At 46.8% G+C, this 25,188-nt stretch overlaps 1 protein-coding gene across 3 annotated transcripts; it reads right to left on the bottom strand.

Annotated features, from left to right (window-relative positions):
- Positions 1-25,147, bottom strand: XPC (XPC complex subunit, DNA damage recognition and repair factor). Of its 3 annotated transcripts, XM_069083853.1 has the most exons (16): positions 24,937-25,092; positions 20,764-20,956; positions 16,973-17,088; positions 15,413-15,536; positions 14,531-14,615; positions 13,458-13,615; positions 13,132-13,252; positions 11,387-11,476; positions 9,919-10,797; positions 8,485-8,645; positions 7,132-7,213; positions 5,366-5,500; positions 5,119-5,288; positions 4,187-4,280; positions 2,560-2,649; positions 1-985 (listed from the first exon to the last, which is right to left on the bottom strand). In XM_069083853.1, exons 1-16 carry the CDS (start codon positions 25,016-25,018, stop codon positions 776-778), a joined length of 2,790 nt encoding a protein of 929 aa, XP_068939954.1. In that variant the 5' UTR covers positions 25,019-25,092; the 3' UTR covers positions 1-775. The 3 variants fall into 3 exon arrangements, with proteins under 3 accessions (XP_068939954.1, XP_068939956.1, XP_068939955.1); XM_069083855.1 differs by lacking the exon at positions 20,764-20,956 and having other exon boundaries at positions 24,937-25,147; XM_069083854.1 differs by lacking the exons at positions 1-985; positions 2,560-2,649 and having other exon boundaries at positions 5,068-5,288.
- Positions 25,148-25,188: the final 41 nt, after the last annotated feature.

The following is a 25,188-nucleotide window of genomic DNA, read 5'->3' on the forward strand; positions in this document are numbered from 1 at the left end:
AGTCTTTATATAAAGCTTTATTGTTCCCTGTAAAGTGATAAAAAATTATTCTAGACTATCTACAGTGTAAAACATTTTCTATTTAACCGGGACAATAGTTGGAGGCTCACTCAAGATTATTGCTATTTCTTTAATGTTCTATGTTTGTGGGATTTATTTCTCTCTGACTTTAGCACTTTTCATAGGTACTTACATCCTGAAGTGAATCCAAAGATCGTAATATTGTAGGAACTAAGCTGTAATTTTTCTGTTTTAATGAAAATTCAGGGAAAAAATGCAGTTAAGGCCAGGGAAGAAGTATTTGCGTTAAACTTTTGCTGAAGACAAGTCAGGGAGGCAAGAAGATAGCTGTTAAGTGGAAATTTTGCTTAAATGACAGCGGAGGGCTTTTGCATTTGCAGAACATATGCAGAATTTATTAAAATCTGGTGCTTCTCACAAAGAAAATTATCCATAATTTGCCCAAAGTTCCTAAGGACTTCCATAATCCATTTACTCAGCATATGTCAGACTGCTGAAAGATACCACTTGAGAGGGAAGATTACTAAGTGGAAAAATAACTGGCTTTAAAAACTAAAACGGGCCAAGGGGTTGAGTGAAAGCGAACGTCTTATTTGAGAAGTGGTCCTGCAGGATACCTGAGCCATCCTGGGGCTTTGGAACCACTTCCTCTTCCCTTCTTCATCCGAAGTCTACTGAGCTGCTGCCCGACTGCCTTTCCTTGGTGTGGGCAGAAGCACATGGCCATGGTGGGGGGAGAGTATCTGGGGTCTATTTACAGCTTTTCAAAGGGGAACAGGTGCTTGGCTTCCCCTCTCCTTTCCCTTTTGGTCCTCCTCGTTCCTTTCCGTTTCTGCTGCTCTTCAGCTTCTCGGTTCTGGGGCCAGGAGGCAGCCAGATTTGTGGCTGCTGCCTGTGAGCTGGTCCCTTCCTCATCCGATGAGAATCCTGCTCCTCCCTCTGATGTTGCTGCAGCAGCTTCATCCTAGAAACACAAGTGAATGATCGATCACAGGAGAAAGGCTGACTGCTTTAGGCAGCTCGATCTCACATGGCGATAATAGACCTGTACCACCTTTCTCACAGGCTGCTGTGAAAAAACCTTAACATGGCATAGCAATGTCATTGTGACAGTGACCTGTATGATACTGCCTGTGTATGACCAGTTATGACCTGCAAGAGTCAATCAAATGCACTGTTGCTTAACTTAGTTCTGTGGTCATCTGTTCTACCACTTTGGGTGGGACCATTAGAATGTCAGCAAAGATTCTATTGCTGGGCATACATCCCCCTAGAAGGTCAGTGACGAAAAAGAAAGGCCCCACGTATACCAAGATATTTACAGCAGTACCTTTTGTAGTGTCAAAAAATTGGAAACCAAGATGATGCCCATTGATTCGGGAACAGATAAACTGGTATGTGAATGTAAAAGAGTATTACTGTACTGTAGGTAATGATGAACATGATAACTAGAGAAGAATGAAAAGATTTACATGAATGGCTGCAAAGCAGAGCAGCAAGAGCACCTGGAAAATAGTCCGCGCAACGACTATAACAATGTCAGTAGAAAGATTACAGCTTTCACGCTCCTAAGTACTGGGACTTGGCCCATTAATGGCCATTGTATTTTCAGCCTGGGTAAGGTTAGGGAGACCTAGTCTTGGAAAGGAGAAAAAAGGGGAGGGAAGAGGAAGGGAGGGGAGAGACAGATGTGAAAGTCTGTGGGCGCTGGACCCACTGAGAACCTTCTTAAGTGTTAGTGCAGGAGTGCATGTACACTCCTAGGATTACTGTTTTGATATTTAGGTCACTTTTAAACAAAACATGAAGGATAAATAAAAATATCATATAGGGTGAGAGGTGTCTGTGAAACTTTTTGACATTAAAAAGTGGTCTTTATATTTGAAAAGGCTAGGAACCATTGATCCTGTGGTTTTTCCCTACTCCCCTCATTTTGCTGATGAGTCTGAAAACAAGCTCTCGAGAGGTAAAATTACCTCAAAACAGCAGCAGACTTCAGACTGAAGTACTCTGACCCAAGATCTAGAGTTAACAAAGAATTTATTTCCTTGTTCATCCACGGAGCTGTAGCAGGAGGCTCCCACAGCCCCAGGAGGGGCATGGAGCTTGTGAGGGGAGAGAGCCACAGACAGCTGCCTGCCTCTGCTGCCCAGCTCCCTGGACTCTGTTTCTTTTGCTGAAAATCTCTTGATGTAACAACTTATCTGGGACCTACTTTAGTCCAGTAGTCTACATACAGGGAAGGTCCCCCAATAGCACCATAAAATGAATACCTAAATTTAGCCATCACACTGTGAAACCTCAAAGGAACGCTGTAGCCACATGCCCTTTAGAACTCTAATCCCCCTGTAATACTGGGTCAAAACTGCATTTTCTCCAGATCTGCTAGCATTAGGTGGTGCCCGCCTGTATGGAGACCAGGCTGACTTCAGAGGAGTGCTGGGGGGCTAGCCACTCATTTGCTTAATGTATTCATCACCTCAGAAATCTGATCTCGGATCTTTCCACATAAAAAGTGTCTGAAGAGCATGTATTTACCTTGTTACCAAAGCGTCGCTTCAGCCTCTCTCTTATTAGAAGCCCTTTCACCAGTAACTTCCAGTGGCCCAAGACTCTCTTCTCTCTCTTCTATGGTGAACAACAAAAGGGTAGTAAAAAAAAGAAAGTTATATGTTAATGCTGGCATTTTCAGGATAAAAATAAAGATGGGAAGGATGTGAATGATTTCAGTTTAGAAATTAACATTACACATCTAGCCTAAAGGCAGAAAGGACACAAAAGCAGGAGGGGAGCCAACAGGCTGGATCAAAGTCAGGACCCTAAAAGACTATGCCAGGTTCTGACCTGAGCCAAACTGAGTTAAGACAGAAGTTCATGGGGACACAAGCCAGGTTCTACACTTCCATTTAAAAAAAACAACAATAACCACCAGATTGTAAGTGTAAGACAGGGGAAACTTGCCTAGCTAACAGTTTATCCTAAAATGATCTGCATTTTTAACAGACTGCAAGGTCAACACAAGTCAACAGTTAATACTGCAGCCATGGCACTCTTGGGCTCCATGAAGGGAGGAATAACTTCAAAAAAAAAGGGAAAGCTTCAAATGTGCTCTGCCCCTCGCTGACCCAATATGAGTACTGTGTTCAGTTCTAGGCATTTCCTTTTAAGATGGTCTGATGAGCCAGAGGCAGTCCAGAGGAGAGCTAATAAGGGAGAAAAAGTTCCTATCATGAGGACCAGCTAAAGGAACTAGGAAGGTAGGGCCTGGAAAAGGGAAGATTCAGGGGAAATAAAATGGGTTATGTCAAAGGATTAGATTTAACTCTGCCTGGCTCCTGAGGAAAAACGTTTCAAGAACAGACTGCGGCCTGATAGGGGGAAACTTCCTTGGAACTAAACCTATCCCAGAACTATACCCCTCACTGGAGGTGGGTCTGCAACAAATGCTGGAGGCCCACATGTCAGGGCTACTGAAGAGGGCGTTCTCTTTGCAGCATGGACAGGACCAGATGCTGCCGACATTCCTTCTATTTTTAATTTAAAATTCTGTGAGGCCCCTGAGGTCAGTGCAAGGGGGACTAGGATTCCAAGTCCAGGTCCAGTCACCTTTCTTTCCATAACCCAAGGCAGCTTTCTTAGCTTGATATTTGGTTTTCTGAAGTAGGAGCATGTAGTCTCTGTGACCAGGACATGCATATCTAGTGCTAAGAGCCCTGGCCTTGGAACCAAAACTCCCTGAAGACTTGAGTTCAAATCCAAGCTTTGGCACTTACTGTTTGCATGACTTTGGACAAGTTACTTCTTGTTAAGTCTCAGTTTTCTCTTCTTGTAAAATAAGGTTAGACTAAGTGACATTTAAATGTCCCTTCCAGGGTTGACATTCTGTGATTACAAAGTACCAAATGTCCTTTGTTTTTCTATAAGCTTTCGGTTCCTCACTGCGTTTCACACAGTATTACCTCTGTGTTCCCTGCATGACAATCTTGTCCTTTCTCAGGGCTGGAGGGATCCTCTAGGATCCTGTTCTTTTTCAGGATCTCAGAGATCCTCTAATGTGACCAGGGAGCAGGGCACGTTTGGGACCACAGTGACCAGAGCCTCATCCTGGAGCTTTTCTCCATCCTGCCATAGTACCCAGACTGCCTCTAAGGCAGAAGCTTTTTACCTCTTTCTCCTTTTGTTCAATGAGTGCCTGTTCATTGTCCCAGGCAGCCAAGAGGACATCTTTGTACTCTTCACACACGATGTACCCATCAGTTCTGCAGAAAAGACAACACCATGAATATGCTTAGGAGGCAGGAGGAGGGAGAGGCCTCTCTGCTGGGGACTACCCTTCCTCTGGTAATAATTACTTCAGAACAGTCATCAAGCACTTATCTAGTGCCTCCTACGTCTGAAGGACTGGAGCTGGTTTTAGAGATGACAAGTTTCACATCAGAGACTGTCACTGCCCTCCTATGACAGATGCACTGGGCCAAGAGGGTGGAAATGGTGGCATTTGATTTGCACTTTAAAGATTCTTCCATAGGGACAGAGAGAAACAAAGAAAAACAGACACGACACCAATCTTCACTGCTCATGGCAGAGATTTCTATCCCTGGACTTGCAGTCTCAATTCCTCTCTTTCCCTCTCCATCCTCAGCCTTCATTTTGGGCTTTCAGGGGAGTAGCTCGGCCTCATCACTGGCTACATCCGTGACAGAGGGTTGGGAATAAAAATAGCATTTTGGATCACCTCAAAATATTCAGGATTTGAGAGAAGTGCCTTTGTTTCCTGCGGCGGGTCAAAATATAGCTCAAGGTTTGGCAGCAAGAGGACTCCTGTCCAACAGTGTACCTTGTCCCAGCCATGTCCCATGGGCATGGAATCCCTCAAGGTCTCTCCCAGAGTTCCCTAGAGTTGTCATCAGTCACACCCCCCCTCACCCCCCAGGCATGCCACAGTAGCCATGCCTAAACTGCCCTCCCACTTCATTTCCTGGGGTCCCCAATCTTTCAAGCCAAGCTGGCCCTGAAATGACCTTTCACTCTCACACTGAAAACCACCTCTTTCCTGGGGTTTAAGCTGGACCCCAGCTGGGCTGGTGTCTTCCTTACACGGGATGTGAGTAGCCACCATGGAAGTCAAAGCCAGTGATAGCCTGGACACAGTCGATCCCCAACTTCCGGGCAACTCGATGCAGGTTGGGCAGCTTCAGCTGGACACAGCCAATAGGCATCATGCTGGGCACGAAGAGGTAAACGTTTCCAAATTCATTCCGAGGGACCTGCCACAGACAAAGGAGGCCAGTCCAAGAAAACTGGTTCACAGGAGGCTCGCTCCGCTCTGCAGCTGGGCACTCACCTTCCCATCCACTGCCACAGGTGGCTGGTATTCCTCTGTCTGCCAGTGGCCAAACAGACCCAGGTCATCTTGATCCCGGTACTGGGGGTCAGCCAGCCGGGCCTTCCGGGCACGATTGGAATATCCTTTCACCATCTGCACCAGGGGGAAGAGCAGCAGCTTATGAACAACACAGACAGCTCTTCAGAGAACATACCAACAAGGAGGGCCCTCTGTCCAGGTCCCATGCATGTCCCTGGGGGACAAAACCTCCATTTTCACTTGATGGGAGTCAGGGAGAAGGTAGAAAAAGCTGAAAAACTGGCTTCAAGGCAGAAGGCGACAGTGGGAAAGCCGAGGCTTCTTTCCCAGAGCCTGGCTAACCAGTCCTTCTACCTTGTTAATGTAGAAGCAAGAGGCACATGGCTGTGGTTTCAGAAGCAGGCATGGGGATAAACCTGAAAGGAAATACCAGGCACTGAAATGCAACCTGGGATGAACGGAAAGGAGGCAGAAGTTACTGGTGGCCAGTGGTGAGGGCTAAAGGATGCAAAGTCTAAGCAAGGAAAGGGGGGTCCCCAGACAGAGCTGGAGTTTGAGTGGGGCCTAGGCTCCAGACGAGAATGCCTGGGGCACAGCAAAGGTACAGCAGGCTGGCCCTTGAAAGTGAGTGACTGGCACTGAGGTCTGAGCCATTAGAGTGGGGGATTCATGGATGCATAGCTTCCCCCCTACCCTGTGCCAGTCTGAAGCTGTTCACCATGTAGATAGCTGCCTTTCTCTAGACCCTGCTGTCCCAACCATTAGTGCTGCTAACCTGAATGCCAGAAAGTCAGCCAAGGACTTCACCACAGGGCATTTCACAGTGCTTCCTGGACACTTTGGCAAAGTATATCAGAGAGAACAAGGGACTGGGAATCAGAAATTAGCAATCCTCATTTCTAGTGATGTTTCTGTCATGAAGTTCTAGGATGATTTTTTTTTTGAAATTGCTCAATTTCAAACCTGTTTCTTCCTCTGTAACATGAGTGGGGCAAATATTTTTTCAAAAGGTAAAACCTAGCATTTCATTTCAGTACTTCTTAAACTGTGGGTCGTGACCCCATATGGGACTGTGATCCACACTTTAAGAAGCGTTGAAGGGGTCATGCATGGAAAAAGTTTAAGAAGCCCTGATTTAGAGCTTAGTTAAAAAGATCCTGAAAACCAGACATACAGAATAAACCTCCAAAAAACAGATTCTGAAAGATACTTTCTGCTTTGGGCAGCAGCCATAGGCCAGGCATGTTAACAGGCTGGCTTCTGTGTCCCACACCAGCCAGACTCCATAGATGTAAATCGAAATTCTTCTGCAGGACACCTGGCCTACCTGGGAAGGCTGGAAACATGTCAAAGGAATCAGGACATCAAGGATTTTTTTTTAAACCTCTCGGCTCTAACGTTCTCTAATATGCTGGCAGAGGCACTGAATGACCATTTGCTGCCAGTAGACACAGTCAGAAGTGCTCCACTCTTTCCTGCACTGACCCTGAACTAGATCTGGCTATTGTTTTCTGGACTCAGATCCTGGCCAAAGAGTTTCTCAGATGACACACTGGTTCCTTCTCAAAGCCTGCAGCCCCTCCTCTGGTGCTCATCCCACGGCAGGCCGAGTTGCATTCTCCTCTAACTTAAAAGACCCTACTTACATTCCCTTGCCCTCAATCTTGACATCCAAACTGCCGTGGTCAAGCTGCCACACCTGATGCTTCTCTACCCAGATCCCAATCCCGCCACAGTCCAGTTACCTTGTATGGAACTTCCCCAATCCTGACCACTCGAGCTTCCTTCAACCAGGTATCCCTTGAGTGCAGGGTGTGAACACAGTCCCTAAAGACATCACCCAGGAGGAGATACACATGAAAAGTCATTTATTTCACAACTAACCAGAGAACTATATATTTTTTTCCCATATCCGTCGTTTTCTACAAGTACAGATATTAATTAGTGGAATAGAAGGAAGCTATCACCTCTGATATCTATAGAAAGAATGGGAAATAACTCCTCGGAATGGGCTTTGGGGATGCCTGACTTTGACCTCCTGTCCTTCTTGGCAACACGTCTGTCTAAAGGCCCCACAACTCTTTTTCTGTCTCACTAGTCTCTGGATTTCCCTTCCCTTCCCCAGCTGTCCTTGTCCTCTGCCTTTAGTGGCCTTGCAGCCACCATCTACTCTGCACATGCAGACAATGCTGTGTTAAGAGTCAGGACTATTCAAAAGTGGCAACAGCAGCCATGCTGAGTATGTGGTAGATGCCCAGCCTCTGATGCCCACTGTGGGGAGATTCAAACAAGAGAAAGGGCATGGTTCCTGCCCCAGTGAAGCATCCAATCCAGCTAGGGGAAAGGGGCTTATATGTAGTAAAGAGCCAATCCATAACGGATGGCAGGGCACAGTCCTGGTCACTCCCACTCCTGGGTTTAGAGCTAAACCACAATCTTGGGAGTCTTCTTACAATTATACTTCCAACACTCACCAGGCATTTATTAAGTACCTACTGTATGCAGCACTATGACTAACACTGGAGGAGACATGAAAAAGATAAACAACAATCTCTTTCTCAACCCACGGGCATTTATTAAGTACCTATGTGCCAAGCACTGTGCTAAGCCCCTTACAAATGTTCTTAGTTGAATGGCAGCTCTACAATAAAATCTGGACATGTCCACCACTAGCATGACCCCTAACCCCCAACTCCCTTTACAGTGAAGTACTTTCGACTGGTGATAGATAGTCTGAGGCTGGTCTACCACATTCTTGATAAAACATTTTTTTTTTTGCTTTTTTGGAGGGGGAAGGTAGGGCAATTGGGGTTAAGTGACTTGCTCAAGGTCACAGCGCTAGTAAGTGTTAAGTATCTGAGGCTGGATTTGAATTCAGGTCCTCCTGACTCCAGGGCTGATGCTCTTTGACTGTGCCACCTAGCCGCCCCAAACATTTCACTTTTGAGGACGGTTTCTTTCTCTCCCAAAGACCCTCCCACTCATTCCCCCCTCCCACCCAAAGTAACTCTCTTCTTTTACTCAGCGGGCCTCATCACTGAAGCTGGCCCTTTGCTCGCCAGCTAGGATGGCGTGCACACTGACAGTGGTCCTCTTACCTAGAATACACGGCTTCCCCACGACAGTACCCAAGAATAGCGGCAGTCTCTGGGTATATGGCTTCATATTTCAGGAGATGCCTCTTCAAGGCATAAAGTGGGTGGTTCTTATACATGCCAATAGCAGCTGGCAAGGGCTGGCTCTGTAGTTTTGCCTGAAACTGCACATGCCAGAGACATAATGTTAAGTAAGGTCTTTGTAAAAGGAAGCAAGTTTTGTTTTGTTTTTTCAAATAAAATTTGGACTCTTCTCAACTTCGATGTCAAGTGTTATTACGGATCAATGATCGAGTTTGTTGATAATTTTGGATGATCTCAGTTTCTCTCTGTACCACTAACAAAGGCGTTTTCAATGAACATAAAATTTCAGGTTCAGATTAGACTTTAGGAAGGCATGTAACCTGCTCTCTGCAGCTACACATGTAAATGAACCATTCTGGGTGGATGGCTGATCATCTGCTCATGTGGGTCACAAGTCCACACTGGGAGACAATGTACAACTTCCTTTGGGAAGTCGACCGTGTCTAACTTAATGTCTAACTTAAGCCTCTTTACTGAAACGAAGGTGCAAAACCTCCAGTTTAATTCTCAGTAGACAAAAAAAAACCAGTGGCCCGAGCTATTCCGTGGTGCTCTGCAAAGGAGCCCTTCCACAGAGCTCCTGTAGCCTTTCCTTAGAAAGATGAATTCCCAATCTTTCGGGAATTTTCATCGCTGCCCTATTTCTCTGTTATTTCTCTGTGGGGGGGAGGCAAGAGGCTGGGGTCCAGTTTTCAAGCAGGGGCCACCTAGAGAAGGAGGGTCACACATCAGAGACTCTGAAGGTTAATTTCCCTTGGATGCATTTTGGTTTATTCAGAGTAGACTATGAATCACTGTTAGATTATAGTTGCTTATAAATAAAGTGAAGAAAGAGCCAGCTCAGGGCAAGCTCTCTTTGCAGAAAGACTACTCTGCTCCAGGCACATTAAAAAAGTCATGTTTCACTAGTTCTCAGTGACCATGAGTAAGGTGACTGGCCATTTCTGCATTTTCCTGGGGCACTACAGGCACTCACTACAAATATGTGACGGGACCAGTTTCACTTTGGGTCCAAAAGTGAGTCATGGACACTCACTGCATTATTTTCTCCCTTTCCAACATTCATGAATCATGGCACATGTGAAAGGTCCTCTTTTGGGCTAAGGTTCCTCCCTTGCCTGGCCTTCACATCACAGGAATACTGAGCTAACTCAAGTCCCTGCCTTCCTTCCGAGGAGCTGAAAGCCCTGTGTGGCCTTCTTTTTTCTTTCTAGTTTGTGTAGTGGGAAGGTAATTTGGCGGTCACATCCTCTCAAACTTCTTTCGCATGATATTACCTGTGTCATATGAACAAACACCAGCTGCAACTTCCCTCAACAAGGGGCAGTTAGTTTCCTGGGAGTCCAGGCTTACCTCCATTTCTTCTTTATTTTCCCTTGCCCCAAAAGGGCTTTGGTAGGGTCTCAAGGTCTCAGCCCACCACTCTGAATCTACACGGCACTTGCGGGTAGCTGTCATCCAGGCTGGGTCATACCGCTGTGTGATATCCCGGGCACACCCATCATTGTCAATGCCAATGATGTAGGACAGGGGCTTGGTGGCATATTTATAACAGGTCAAGGGCTGGCCCACCACGCCATGGACACAATCTACGCATACCCACCTATCCTCCCCCTCACAGAACACTTCTAGCCACTGGTCCACACCAACTGCTTTCCCGATTTCTTCTTCTTCTTCATCACTAGAAATGATCTTGCCCCTCTTGGTGCCTGAAGCCTCTGGGGATGCTACTGGAAGAGTGGAGGGCTGACCTCCACCTGTCTTATTCTTTGCTGATGTGCTGGCTTTCCTCCTGCTGCCTGCAGATGCCACCTTTGTCCTCTGGGACGGAGCTGCCCTCCTAGCTCTTCGGGTGCCAGGCTGAGAGTCTTCATTAGACAAGTGACTGTCATTTTCACTGGAGAGCTCGAAATCAGAGCTGCTTTCAGCCCCATCACTCCCACTCTCCTCTTTGTAGGACACCTTTGAAACCCTCCGTCTTCCCCTCACAGGTCTCGGGGCTCCTTCCTTCTTTACTGCCATGTCTTCTTCCTCACTGGGAGAAGACTGCTTTTTTCTGCTCACTGCTGCCTTCTGAGGCTCTGGTTTTTTGCCCTCTGCTGCCCTCTTAGAAGAGGCTGCCGCTTGACCTGTGTTGGTCTTGGATTTAATATGAGTTTGGGACTTTTGGCTGGGGGGTTGAGAAGAACTTCCAGGATTCTCTATGGAGCTGTTCTGGGACTTTTTCTTGCCCTGGAACAAAGAAGGTGATTATATATTTCCTCCCCCACCCCCGCCCCCATTTTATGAGTACTAATTCATTTGTTTATAAAACATTTATGAAATCAACTATATATAAAGTCCAATAACAGGCATTAGGAAAAATACAAAGCAAAAATAAGGACCACCACCTCAACACAGACAGAACCTGGCACCTTCATCTGAGAGTCTTGGGAACATATTTTACTCATCTCAGTGTCTGTCCCAAAGACTCCCCCATCACCTTAACCTTCTAGGAGAGGAGAGGACAGTCACTCATTTCATAGAATCAGGGAGGGAGATGAGAGCACCAAGAGATGCCACGATTTGTGGGCGGGCTCTTGACAACTTAAGGACAAAGCTAAAGAGAGAACAAGGTTCTCTGGATACCATCTCCAATTCCCAAACCATTCAATCAGTTTCCCTGAAAGTAAACTGTGTGGCAGATTTGGGGAAAGCTACATCATGGAATCCCAACTCTAAGCTGCCAGACAAAGGTCATCTTTTTTAAAAGCATGTGAGATAACTTTTCACTTCTCTGTGACAACCCACCCCTTTACTTTGCGACCCCATAAAATCCCACCTTTGCAGCTAGCAACCTCAGAGGAATGGGCTGCAGAGACAACACCAGGCGGGTGAGAAGCTGCAGTGACCGTAGAATCAATAAAAATATCTGTGTGGAAAAAAAGGACAAATATCCCTCAGAAAACTCATGCAAAATTCTACCCAATTTCTCACACAAATTCTTTTGGTAAGGACTACAAAAGCAAAGACAGATGCAACACTGTGAAGATAAGCATCAATGTAAGTAATTTCCCATTGAGTCCCAATGATCATTCACTCAGCAAAGATTAATTGAGAGCTAAGTGCTCATCCCTGTGCTAAATACCTTGGGGGATACAGAGATAAATAATAAAGTGATTCTTCAATAGGTAAGCTCCAAAGATAGGAATAAACAGTCTTTAGAAGAGAAAGGTCAATCACAGAACCAGAGAATCTCAGACTAGGCCAGGGCCATTTGATTCAATGCATCCTTCATGTAATTCTATCTTTCACTTAACTCCCATCACACTTTCTTGATACCTTTCTCAACATGGCACATTTGACCATGTTCAGCCTTATTTGGGACTATTCATTAGACTGAGAATATAGTTATTCATATACATGTCTTAATTTTCCTCTATGATCATAAGGTCCTGGAGAAAGGCTTTGATTTACTCCTGACTATCTTCACCAGTTTCTAGAATGGCACTTGACCACTCCTAGAATTTGCATCTGTTCATTTAATTAAAAAACCACATGGAGAACTGATCTACATCATTATTAATAAGAGAACTATAAATTAAAAGAATGTTGGGATTTCACCTCACACCCAGAAAAGTGACAAAGAGAGTAACAGATGGAAAGTCGACACTGGAGGGAGGGCCTTTTGTTAAGAGAAGACAGGGGCCCCATTTTGCATAACTTGACCTCCCACCCAGAGTGCTGCCTACTACAGATGATCCTATCACAGGCAGCAAAGCACCGATGAGGATTCAGGAGACCAGATGCTGGCCTTGGTTTCACCACTAAGCAGCCAAGTGACGCTGGGCAAGTGACCGAACCCTTCTGAGCCCCAGGTCTCTTATCTGGAAACTAACATGTGGCCTGCTTACCACACAGGATGCTGAAGAAGAGCCAATGAGCGTGAAAAGGCTACACAGCTACAAGGGGTTATCGTTACCAATCGATCTTCATTGAATAGCTCCCCAACAAAACAGATCTGGGCTTGAGGATAACAACCGAGAAGAGAGTTCAGGCTTTTCAAGTCAAACGCTGCCCCAGGGCCTTTGGTGCTGCGGAGCTGGTGCCATTTGGGAAAGCCTGGCCTCCATTTCTTTGCTCAGTGAGTCCGGCCAAAGGAGAACGGGAGCAGCAGCTTTGTAGGTCTCCAAAGAGAACAAGGAATCACTGAGGCAGCCAGATGCACAGCTGTGCTACGGCACGCTCAAATGAGCCCACCCTGGGCAGTCTTTCTGCAGGGCTTGTATGCTGACCTCTCTATTTCATCTCTTCTGCTTTCAAAGACAGCAGACTGAAACTTGTCCTCGGTGCACTCTTGCTCCAAATCCAAATGGCGGGAGGAGTGCTTATCTGACGGGAACACTGGTCTGCTTTCAGTGTCCAAGACTGAAATTCAGCATGTGAACTAAACTGAACATGTTCTTGGAATTTCTAAATGTCATTACTGAATAATTAATGAAATACTTCTAAAGTACTTGCCCCAAATTGACCACTGCATAGGTTTAGCATTATTAAGAACATTAGTGCACAGCCTGAGTCACTTACGTGAACCAATTCTTCATTATCCCGCGCTGAATAAATAGCAAAACGCCTTCCTAACGTGGACTGCAGGCTGTCTTGCTCATCTGTGGAAAGCTCTGCATTGACAGTGAACGTGGCGATGAACCTGTAGGGAAGAAGGCATGATATGGTTCTTGGCTTCTGGATCAAATGGGCCACTTGCTTCACTGAGAGTTTCAAACGCCCTCACTATAAGTGACTGCGGCCTTTCTGGGGATTCCTGAGACTAAGGTGACTAGATGGCTGTGCTCTAGGGTAAAGGGAAAGGCCCATGGTACAGTCTGGGCAGGAGGTGGGAAGGAGACTCATACCATTTTACCAGATTGGAAAGGTAAGGGACATCCACTTTATTAGGAAGCACTTTAGTGAAGTGAGCTGGGATGATGGAGAGGCCGATGGCCTTAAGATCTGGCTCATTACAGATGTTATTCCGAAAGAAACCATTCGCTAGCAGACAAAGCAGGTGCACCTATTGGCAGGGGAATAAGGACAAGGGAGACAAGAAGGAAAAAAAGACCCTTGAGCCAAAGCAAGTAGAGTTTTGAGTTGTCAAACTCATGACCTATTTTAGCCTGGAAGATGTCTGCTTTTGTGATCTGTGTCTTCCCCAAGGTTTAGTATTCTGCCTCTCCTTGTGGTTTCTGCTGCCAGTTCCACATTCAGCATCTCCTTGCCTCACCCCTGGATTGCAGGAACAGTATCCCATTCCGTTTTCCTGCCTCCAATCTGTCTAGCATGCTATTCTAGTCTGCTAAAAACGCCCCTGACCTGACACTGCTCTTCAGCCCCAGAACCTGTAAGAACTCTCTAGTGCAGGGGTGTGGAAGCTTCTCCAAAATTCACAGAACAAATCCTTGGATTAAGTTCGGATTCAGTCAAAGGGCTGCACTTAAGGGCTTAGAGGGCCACATGTGGCCTTGAGGCCTCAGGTTCCCACCCCCTGCAGAGTCTAGTGCCTCCTAGACATGGCTCAAAGTCCGCCTCCTGACATGCATGCCCCACACCAGGCTCACCAAGCAATCCAATCTTATTTCCAAAAATAATCAGGCTGTTTCTACATGAGTTAAACTCACCCTGCCTCTACATGGCTGTTCATACACTCCCCCATTTCCTGCTTTCTGCCTGTCTACATCATCGAGGCCCCTGCTCCAATCTCACTCTCCCCCTCAGGCCTACAGTGATCTCTTCCTTCCCTGACCTTGGGGAAGCAGACCAGACTGTCCCTTGAAACCAGAGATCTCAGAAGCTGTCACATTTAAACCACTGCTGTGCATGAAGAGTGCCCCTAGCGCTATTTTTGAGGACCAGAACCTTGCCTGGCACCAAGCACAGAGAAGGGGCCCAATAAATGCTTTGTCAACGGAATGAATGCTGAGGTTCAGACCTTGTGTGTCTCTTCTCGGACTTCCTTACTGAAGCGTTTCATCATTCTCCGAAGGTACGTCTCCAATTCTATCTGTCTTTTCTCCCTGCAGTGGGTATCCAAAAGCAAACGCTGGACTCAGGATATGATTCACCAGCCCATCTCTCTTACTCAAGACAACAAATGAATAATTACTGCCCCTCATCTCTCTGATTCCCCATTCCATTTAAGCAAGTCTGATGCGCTGTGGGTCTCCCATGGATACGGTGCTTGTCCTCATTGTGATGCCTCTGCCCGGCTCTTCTTCCACCCTCCTCTCTAAGGCAGCAATCGACAAGCCCTTACAGAGTGCCTACTGTGTGCCAGGCACTGTGGCCTTCCCTGATTCCCTGCCGTCTTTACTGCCTGACTTCACAGCCCTTCACACTTGGTTACATGCCTGGGGGCACTACCTTCCCTCATACTCATCTGCAGGTTGTGTTCTATGAGGTAAGCTGTTTTCCCCTGTGGGTGCCTGGTTTCCAGTAACCTGAGAGCCCCTCGTGGGCATGGAGGATGGGCTTCTATTTCTGCACGGCCCCCAATGTGCTGCTCATCTGAGAGCCGGCTAGTTAATGAACACTGACTGCGAGGGGATTTCATGCCCCCAACCACAGGGCTCTGCTGAGGAGCTCTGCTTCTGGTTCAGGCTCTGATGGCTCAGAGCTTGCCAAGGCCACACGGGATGGCAGGAGAAAACGGGGCTCTGTGCTGCCAAGCACTGCCTCAAAGGAGCAGCAGACTCTCTCTTGGGGTTCCTGGTCCATTGTGGCCACACCTGTCCTGCCCCTTCTTCCCTCCCATAGCTTTCGAGGGCTGCAGCTTTATGAAGGCATGGATCCAGAAGGAGGGGCCTGGTCTCACCTTCTCTCTCTTGCCTTCACCTGCTCCGGTGTTTCAATCTCTATCTCCACTGGCTTGGTGGGCAGAGCCGACTGAAAAGAGGTGGCGCTTCCTCCCATTTCATCTGGTGCAGGCTCCTTAAGTTCTGTCAACAAAAGGTGACTATCAGTCTTATATGGGATTCAGAGAAAGTGCAGACACCCACTAAGAAGGTAGGGAGGCTATTCTGGAAAATACCAGCGACTTGATCCAAATAAAGCATCTTCTGGAGAGAGAGTAGCAGCTTTGTCAGTTATGATATCTGGCAGCTCCTGGAAGGCAGGCTGTATGCTATAGATTGGGAAACAGTCCTATCGAACTGAAGGCAAACAAGGCATTGACTCGGTGGTGCCACTGTGAATCTGACCCCTTGCTTCTGTGTGGATGCCTTGGCCTCCTGCTGGCAGCCTGGACAGTCAGTCACCAAGGCTTGACTACTGCTGCTACACGCATGGCCCTGTGCTAAGTGCTGGGGAGACCAAGAAGGGCAAAAGGCGATCCCTGCTCTCAAAGGGCCCACAGTCTAATGGGGGAGATAAGAGGCAAACAGCTCTGTACAAACAAACTAGAGACAGGCTAACTGGGAGACGGTCAACAGAGGGAAGGTGCTGGACTTACAAAGGATTGGGAAAGGCTAACTGTGGGATTTAAGCTGGGACCTGGAAGAAGCCAGGGAGGCCAGAAGCTGGAGATAAGGAGGGAGGGCATTCTAGGGAAAGCAGACAGATGGAGAAAATGCCCTGGGCTGGGAGATGGAGGGTCTTGCTCATGGCACAGCCAGGAGACCAGTGAGTATGAGGTCAAGTAAGGTGTCAGAAGACCAGAAAGGAAGGAGGGGGTGCGTGATGAAGGACTCTTGAATACCAAATAGAGCATTTTGTATTTGCTCCTGAAGAGGATAGAGAGATACTGAGTAATGGGTGGGGGTGACATGATGGGACCACCCAAAATACAAGGATAGAATTGGCCTATCCAAGTCATCCAAGATTCCTGACAAAGCAACTGCGAAGAAAAGGTGAAGGCTCTGGGGGCATTGAACAGTAGCCTGAGGTAACCTTGAACAAGACAACTTATTGCTTATCTGTAGGATCTCTGGAAAGTCTGTCTAAGCCTTGGCGTTGATTCTCCTGAATAAACACCCAGTCCGAACCCGCCCTGTGCTAGGTGAGAAGCACAGGTAAGACGCGGTCCTGGCCCTCCAGGAACCTGGCACCTATGCACGTGGATCGGGTGGGTGACTTGTGGGGGCCTGTAGCCCTGAGAGCCTAGGATTCCACTTGAGTCACCAGAGCCCCAGGCTCCCTTGGCCATGGTGCTGATCCCACTGTTCAGCACACCTGGATGAGGCAGCCATAACAGAGGGTGCGTTCTGAAAAGCGTGAGCCTAGGGGAAAACCTCAATGAAGCAGACAGGAAGGGCTACAATGAAGCACACAAGGAAACAACCGGGCTACCCCATAGACTACATGATCGCAATCAGAAGAGACCACCACCAAAAAGAAAGACTTAAAGGCAGGTCATGCTGGTGCCAAAGAGCCTCACCTTCGACCTCCTCCCAATCATCCTCACTTTCATCTTCATCGTTCTCTCTGCTGCTGTCTTTTTTCACTGATGCTTCTGTCTTTGGTTGGATCTCCTTGGCGACACTTGTGAAGTCACTATAAATTCCAGAGGAAAAAACCAGCAAAAGGCTCAAACATCTCTCTATTATCTCAGTATTTCCCTTATCAAATTTAAGGGGAAGAAATGACGACCCTTTAAAAATTGTCATTTGTAATTGGCTAAAAACATTTTCTGTTTACATGGAGTCTGATTTTCCCCCTTAAGTATTTTTCTGAAAGTCTCATTAAAAGATTGGGTTTTAACAGTGAATCTGCCACTAATGCATCTCCCGACCTGTCTTCCATGTGCTCTGTCAACAATGATGATCCTATAGACAAGCCTAACTCAAAGAGCAAAGGAAAAAAGCCCACAGACATGATAAACAATCCAGGTTAAAGATAACTATGAAGGTGATCACAAAATTGCAATCAGTGAAAGCCTCGGGTTACAGTGAGGGCCCACGGGGATAACCAGTAGAAACAAAGTTATCTTTGCTAGGTAAGGTACTTGAGGAACTTTCCAGGTTAACCGGCACTTACCATCCTTTTTTGTATCTTAACCATTCTGGATGTGAACTTTCTAAAACGCATTACACAATCTCTTGCTTCTTAAATATATTTAAGAAACATGGTGTTGAAAATAATTTGGCTTTTTTTTTTTTTTTGGCCTTATGTGTTTTTATTTTTACTGGCAAGATATAATGCTTTATGTCACTGTGAGAAAGGAGGTCTTGTGCTGTGGGGAAGTCCTCCAAATGCTTCTGTTTGTATAAGACGCTATGCTGGTTGTATCAAGCCCCAGAACAACGAAGAATCTCCCGGAAGAGATCTGTAACTGCTCAAGAGTTTGGCTTCATTTAGAGCACCAGACCTGGAGTCAGGAGAACCTGAGTTCAAATCTAATCTCAGACACTTAACACTTACTAGCTGCGTGACCTTGGGCAAGTCACTTAACCTCAATTACCCTGCCTTCCCCCTCCAAAAAGACAAAAAAAAAAAGTGTGGCTTCACCACTCACACCGGAGAGACCAAGTAGAGAAAGGATGTCTACCGCTGAGACCAGGGGCTCTCAGCCTTTGCTGGGCCAGGAACCCTTGGCAGCCTGACAAAACTCTGTCATCCCTTGTCTCCAAGCTGTAGCCCGGGCCTGTCAATCGTACCTGTGCATCCTCTCTACAGCACACCCCCTTCTCTCCTTGGGCACTGCCCCCATCCCTGGTGCTGACTCTCATCCCAACACACCTGGATTCCTGCAATTGCCGCTGTGGCATCTGCCTGCCTCAGGTCTCTCTCCACTCCATCCATCCTCCAGAACTGATCTTCCTACAAGTCTATGTCACTCCTTATCTCTCCCCATTCAACAATCTCCAGTGGCTCCCATTAGCTCCGGGATTAAACATAACATCCTGTTTGGCTTTTAAAGCCCTTCCTGCCCTCCAGTCCCAAACTCAGTGACTCTGGAATCTTTGCTGTTCCTCCGATGAGACGCGCCCAGCTGGAGCCTCGATGTATTTTCACTGGCTGCCTCCTAGCCTCAGGTCTCAGCTGGAATCCCCGTTCTCCAAGAGGCCTTCCCGAATCCCCCCTGACACAGGCGGGTGCCTGCCCTCCAGACTCTCCACTTGATCTGGTCTGTGTCTTGTTCATACAGAGCTGTGTGCACGTTATCCCTCCCAATAGAAGGTGAGCTCCTTGAGAGCAGGGGCTGGTGTTGCCTTCCTATGTGTCCCCCAGCACCAAGCACAGTGCCTGGCACACCTAGGGTGCTTAATAAATGCTTGCGGACTTGAGAAAGTCAGTCCACTAAACTGGCTGACTAGCTGGATATTGGCTAAATAAGGCTCATGTTCATAGCAGGAACAAAGTACCAGCAAATTCATAAAGGAATGTTCCTTTGATAGATGAATATGCTAACTTAAGTAGGCTTTACAGGTATCAACAGCAGCTGGATGGTATGGTGTAGAGAGTGCTGGGCCAGGGGTCAGGAAGCCCCAAGTTCAAATTCAGTCTCAGATACAGACTTGTGTGACCTTGGGCAAGTCACTTAACCTTTGTTGGCCTCAGTTTCTTGAATCATAAAAATGGGGATAACAATAACTACAAGAATCTTGAATCGTAAAAATGGGGATAACAATAACTACAAGAAAGATATCTGCTTCCCCAGAGCTGTCTTGAGGATTGAACAAGACAATATCTGTAAAGTACTGAGCATACCACCTGACACACAGTAAATGCTATAGAAATTTTATCTATCACCTCATTTTCCTCAGTTGTAAAATGGGGACAACAGCACCTCCTTCCCAAGGCTGTTGTGAGGATCAAATGAGATCATATTTGTGGGCTGCCTGGACCACAGCATGGGCTATGTAAACACTCCCTCCTTCAACAGGTGAAGAAACTAAGGCTTGTGGATAAACAAGACAGCAAAAGATAACAGCCCAAGTATGAGTGAATGAATGAATGAATTTTGAGGTCCTCTCAAAGACTGAGGTGCTGCAGTAGAGAAAGCACTGTCTTCAGAGTCCGAGGACCTGGCCTTGGACTCGGGTGAATCGATTAACCTCTGTGCATCTCAGTTTCCTCATCAGTAAAAGGAGGCGACTAGACAGGTTCCTTCTTCCTTTAAGTCCTACCCTATCCAGTCCTGAAGCAGACATGTTTTCCCAATTTTCAAAAAAGAGAAGTGGATGGAGTCAGCAGGTGAGAAGCAAATGATCGTGACTTGGATTGCTGACAACTGTGAAGGGTCACCAAAGGGATGGTTGGTGAACATCTTGAAAAGGAAGCAGTGACTACAAAGAACCAGCGTGGCTTCCCTAAGAACGGGTGATGTGAGACGCACCTTGCTTCCTGAAATAGTCAGAGGAAAGTTATGGACAGTTTATCTAGATTGTAGCAAGGCCCATCACTGTCCTAAAAGTGCATGAAAGGCCCTGTGACAAGAGAAGTCCTCCATGGTGCCTCCTGGTGGGAGGCGTCCAGGGCACGGCCTTGGGCATGGCCTCACATCTCTAGCACTGACTTGAACAAAATAAAAATGCAAGCTGCAAAGAGGCGAATGGATGCTTTCTGTCCTAACAGTCTGAACCATCCATATGTGGAATGAATTCCCCCCCCCCCCCAGCAAAGGCTGACTGGTCCCCGGCAGGGCTGTCAGAGTCAGGGTTCTCCTTCCTGTATGGCTTGGACCACATGACTCAAGTCCCTTCCCACTCTCAAATTCTGTGACTGTTTCTGGGGCCCAACGTTTTAGAGTGGGAAGGTGGCTCTTCCTAGTCTCTTCTCTGGACCTCATTTCCTTATGTAAAATGAGGGGTTTGAACTAGATGATCTCCAAGATTTTTTCCCACTTTAAGATTATGTAATTCTATGCTCTTTATTCAGAAGATTTGAAAGTGCTTTATTAACAGGAGCTAGCAGTTATACAGCACTTTGCAAAGAATTTTACATATGTCATTCCATGGGATCCTTACAACCACCCTGGGAGGCAGGTGCTGTTATTATTCCCATTTTACAGCTGACGAAACTGAGGTGAAACAGCTTGCCAGGTTCATACAGTTAGTGTCTTGAAACTAAACTTGAACTCAGGTCTTCCTGACTCCAGGCCCAGTCCTCTACACACTGTGGAGCCCCCGCAATGTCTGGAAACAGCTTCAGTGAGGAAGAGAAAGTAAGCTCTGAACACCGCCATTTTTCTGACAGAAAATCCAGAGAAACTCAGAACTATCTTACGTGAAATCTTCTCCTTCGCTAGAGGCTTCCTCCTTCACCCTGGGATGCTTTGCAGATTTCTCCTCCGCCTTGACTCCCGCCTTCTTTGATGTACCACCTCGGGGCCCCACAGGGTCACTGCTTCCCTTCTTCCTTTTCCCACTCAGGACTCTGGGGACATGAGTATTCTTTGGTTTCTGATCTTCAAAGACATCTGTTTGAGGGAAGAAGAAGGTGGGGGAGGATAGTCAAAGCACTGCCAAAAATTCTCTAACTTTTCTCCTGCCCATCACAGCATTTCCATGGCCACAGCCCTGGTGCAGAGCCTCGCCTTGTGCACAAGCATTAGACTGTAAGCTCCCTGAGGACAGGGACTGTCATTGGCCTCTTTTAGCACAGTGCCTGGCACACAGTAGGTGCTCTATAAACACGTATTTCCTTCTTTTCATTAGCTCTGCTCCTTAAAAGCATCCTCCAAACTCCGTCTTTTGTACTGATGACGCCACCACTGTTCTATACACCCAAGTTTTCAACACCTGCTCCCTTCCCTTGGCTCCCACAGCCAATCAGTTGTCAAGTCTTGTGAATTTTACTTGCACAACATCTCTCAACTTCATCTTCTTTCTGCTCACATGCCACCGTCCTAGTTTAGGGTCTCATCACCTGTCACATAGATTATTTCAGAACTGTTCTCCCTAATTCTAATATCTTTCCTCTCTAATCTATTCTCCATATAGCTGCCAAATAATCTTCCCGACCAGGTCAGGAGAGACAGGTCTGACTCTCCTGCTCAAGAACCTTCCAAGCCTGGCTCTAGATGTGCTCTGCATTGCCACCCTTGGGGCACTCTCAGTTCTGGCCCGAGTGGCCCACCTGTTGTTCCCTGAACTCAAAGTTCGTTCTCTTCCTATCCAGCCTCCTACAATTTCTCCCTGGGCCTTCTCCTGGCTTCCTTCAGGGGTGACTCCTAAGGAAAGCCCTTCTTGACTACTCTGACTTAGTGCTCTCCTCGAAGTCCTCAGATGAGATGGCTTTTATTTGGGCCAAAGGCATGTGCCCTCCCATAAATGCAGGGACCAGATTCCTTTCTGGCTGCTGCATGCCTGGTGATTTGCACAAAGCAGGTGCCTGCTGAATTAAAATGTATTAAATGAATAAGTCTGAGAAATGGCCGGAGAATCAGGATTTCTGGATTCTTTTCTGGGATCTAGCCCAAAGCCCCTGCATTGGGTTAGTGGTGTTTCAACTTTTCCATCCTGAAAATGGGGACAGTACTTCTTCCAAAGGTATTGAACCATTCTTTGAGTTAGCAAGAGTGACCTCTGTGTATGCACAGTGTCTGCTAGAGAGGGCTTGAAAGCGCAGAAAAGCAATAAGACCCTCTCTGTTCCAAGTGATGGTTCCATAGTCCAGAAGGACCCCTGACTACAGCACACTATGTGGACATTCACTAAGGATGTCAAGAACACAAAAGCTAGAGAAGAATTGGGAAGAAAACAGAGGCATTCTAATATGAACAAGAAAATTATAATGAAGACAACCTGGGGGTGTTGATTTGTGTCTACTGACAAAAAAGCACTCCCCTGTTTGCACTGGAGGATGTGGCTGTGATCAAGGAAAGAAGCTTCCCATCCAGGAGCGGGCAGCAGCCCAGCCAGGACCACCTGTTGCTTCTCTGCTCTCTGATTCAGCCACTGCAGACAGCTCGGCCTCACAGTCCAGCTCTGGGGACCCAGCGTCTCTTAAGTGCAGCTCTGGGGACCACTTCCTGTGGCATCTTCATTGGTCAGACCTCAGGAATCCAAAGACTGGAATCGGCAACTCATTTAGAAGAGCCTGGTTTAAATGCTTGTAGGGGCTGGGTCGGGTCACTTCCTCTGTACCTTCAGTGATACTCACAGTGTATTTCTAGTAAGAACTTTAAGTTATGCTTTTTAAAAACTGAATTAGAAAAGAAACCTAGGATTCTTCTAGAGGGGACAAGAGGTCAAATACTGGCTTGAACACATACTTGCTCTGAGACAAAAGGCAAATCTATTTCATATCTCTAAACCTGCTTCCTTATTTATAGAATGCATATAAAAATAAAAAGTATATTACAGTCTGAATTCCTATCTCAGAACTGTCATTATAGTTAGAATTATTAAGTAAAAATCTCAAAATAAGTGGCACAATTTAAGCTTTGCGAATACTATGTGACATAAGCTTGCTGGGGATTCTATGTCCTTTGGGGCAATAGAAAATAAACCTGCCATGCTATGGGATAACTTTTCGGATAACTGGGATAGTGTATTGCGGCTATAAAGGACCTTAAGATTTATCCATTCAACCCTTTTGTTTTCACAGGTAATGACATCTCTCAATCCATACTTTCTACCACTGCAAGATTAATTTTCCTCATATATAGATATGGTCAGGTTGCTGCTCTTCTCCCAAATATTTCAATGATTCCCCATTATGTACCAAACAGAGTCCAAATTTCCAGTATGGGATTCAAGGTCCTGAAGGATCTGGCACTCATTCAGTTTTATTTCACAACACTCTTCTCCTCAAACTCCATGCCTCCGGCCAAAATGGGCCACTCCTTTCCCCCACACATTTTTTTTGCTTTTTCCCATCTCTATCGGTAGCTTTTCTCAAACAATTCCCTACACGCTGTCTCCCATTCCCAATCTCAGTCTGCAAAAATACTACATATCTTTCAAAATCTGTATCAAACTCTCCCAGTCTCTAAGAAGAACATTCCTTGATTTGCCTGTTGGAAATGAACTTCCCTTCCTCTGAGGTGGCACTGAAGCTCTCTCAGGCATATGTTCATGCTTCATTTTGAATTACAAGGAGCAGAATCATGAATCTCAGAGATGGGAGAGCTGGAGCCTCAGTCCAACCGAACTGCATGTGTGGGATTTCCCCCTACTAGAATGTAAACTCCTTCAGGGCCAGGACCTTACCTCCTCTGGGGCTGAGGATGCAAGAGAATATTCCCTAGCAAGTATCTGTGCACCTGAATGGACGCTGAGGCTCAGCCACCCTTTAGCGTCTTAATCCAAATGTCAATCAACGGACAATCATTTATCATTAAATGCCAGCTTTGTGCCAGGTTCAGGGGCCAAATAAAGAAATCGGAAACTGCACCATCTTCTGCATGAAGCTTTTCTTGATACCCCCAACTGCTGCTGCCCTCCCTCCCGAACAATCTCTTACTTAATAAGTTTGGGCATAAATAAGGATGCATTTATTAAATTTATCTTTATACTGTCTACATGTTTAAGTGTCCTTGCTGCCTTCCCCATTAGAAGGTAAGCTTGGTGCTCACTTGCTATCCCTGCCTCTAGCACAGCATCAGGCTTAGTAAATACCTGTTTGATTTATAAAGATAATGGCTAACGTTTGTACAAATACCTACTATGTGCCAGGCACCACATCAAGCACTTTTCAATTAATATCTCGTTTGGTCATCACAACAACACTGAGAGGGAAATACTATTATTACTCCCCATTTTACAGATGAGGAAACTGAGGCAGATAGAGGTTAAGTGACTTGCACAAGGTCACACAGCTAGTAAGCACCAGAGGACTGGTTTGAACTCAAGATTTTCCTGACTCTGAGCCTAGCACTCTATTCACTGGGCTACAAAAAACTCAAGAGTTTTTCAGGCAAGCCAGCAGATGGATAGATATAGATACAAATGGGACAGACAGATGGACAGGGATGGATGGATAAGTATTTAGTTAGATGGACAGACAGATATTTGGGTGGATGGTAGATATTTAAACAGAGAGTGAGATATTCATATGGATGGATGAATAAGATGGCTATCTGGGCTGATGGATGAATAGATACTGGGACGGCTGATACAGTATATAGACATACACAAAAAGAAATACAAAGTAACTTCCAGGGTGGGGGGCTGCACCGGCAGCTTCTGGGATCAGGGAAACCCTCCAGTTCAGAAGGGGGCTTTTGAGCTGCGCACTGAAGGAAACTCGAGCACCAGAGCAGCAGCGCAGATGGAGGGAGTGCATGCCAGGCAAAGGCTCGGAGGCGGTAGATGGAGCGTCGTTGGGGCCCAGTAGTCATACTTCCACCAGACTGGGGGAGGGGAGAGTCCGGCCTGGGCCCACCCCCGCCAGTTAACGCACATTAGCCCGCGGGGACACCAAGCCCACTGCCCCGTCAGTCCCCCCACTCACCGGGCTCCACTTCCTGGGTCCGAGCCTTCTTGGGGCGCCGCTGGCCCTGCTGCTCCTCGCAGGACGCCCGCTTTCGGGCCATGCCGCACCGTCTGGTGCAGGGACAGGCGCGCGCAGGAGCTCAGAAGCGGGGGCGGGGCCTGAGGGCACCAATCCTCCCCTGCGGCTAAAGCCACGCCCCCAACGCCAATCTGCGAAGACAGACCTTCGGTCTAAGTGAAATCCTCTAGGCGAGGGCCGGGAACCGAGGGC

The sequence above is a fragment of the Petaurus breviceps genome, unplaced genomic scaffold (assembly GCF_028583685.1).
Source record: "Petaurus breviceps papuanus isolate PSGF00001 unplaced genomic scaffold, PetGlider_PUasm1.0 174, whole genome shotgun sequence".
NCBI classification, from domain to species: Eukaryota; Metazoa; Chordata; class Mammalia; order Diprotodontia; family Petauridae; genus Petaurus; species Petaurus breviceps.

Excerpts from the sequence above, each read along its gene's own strand:
- XPC (XM_069083853.1), bottom strand. The coding sequence starts at position 25,018 with ATGGCCCGAAAGCGGGCGTCCTGCGAGGAGCAGCAGGGCCAGCGGCGC. Across the intron at positions 10,798-11,386 it reads TGAGGTTGCTAGCTGCAAAG|GGCAAGAAAAAGTCCCAGAA; the intron begins GTGGGATTTTAT and ends TCTTTGTTCCAG. Across the intron at positions 5,289-5,365 it reads CTGTGGCAGTGGATGGGAAG|GTCCCTCGGAATGAATTTGG; the intron begins GTGAGTGCCCAG and ends TGTCTGTGGCAG.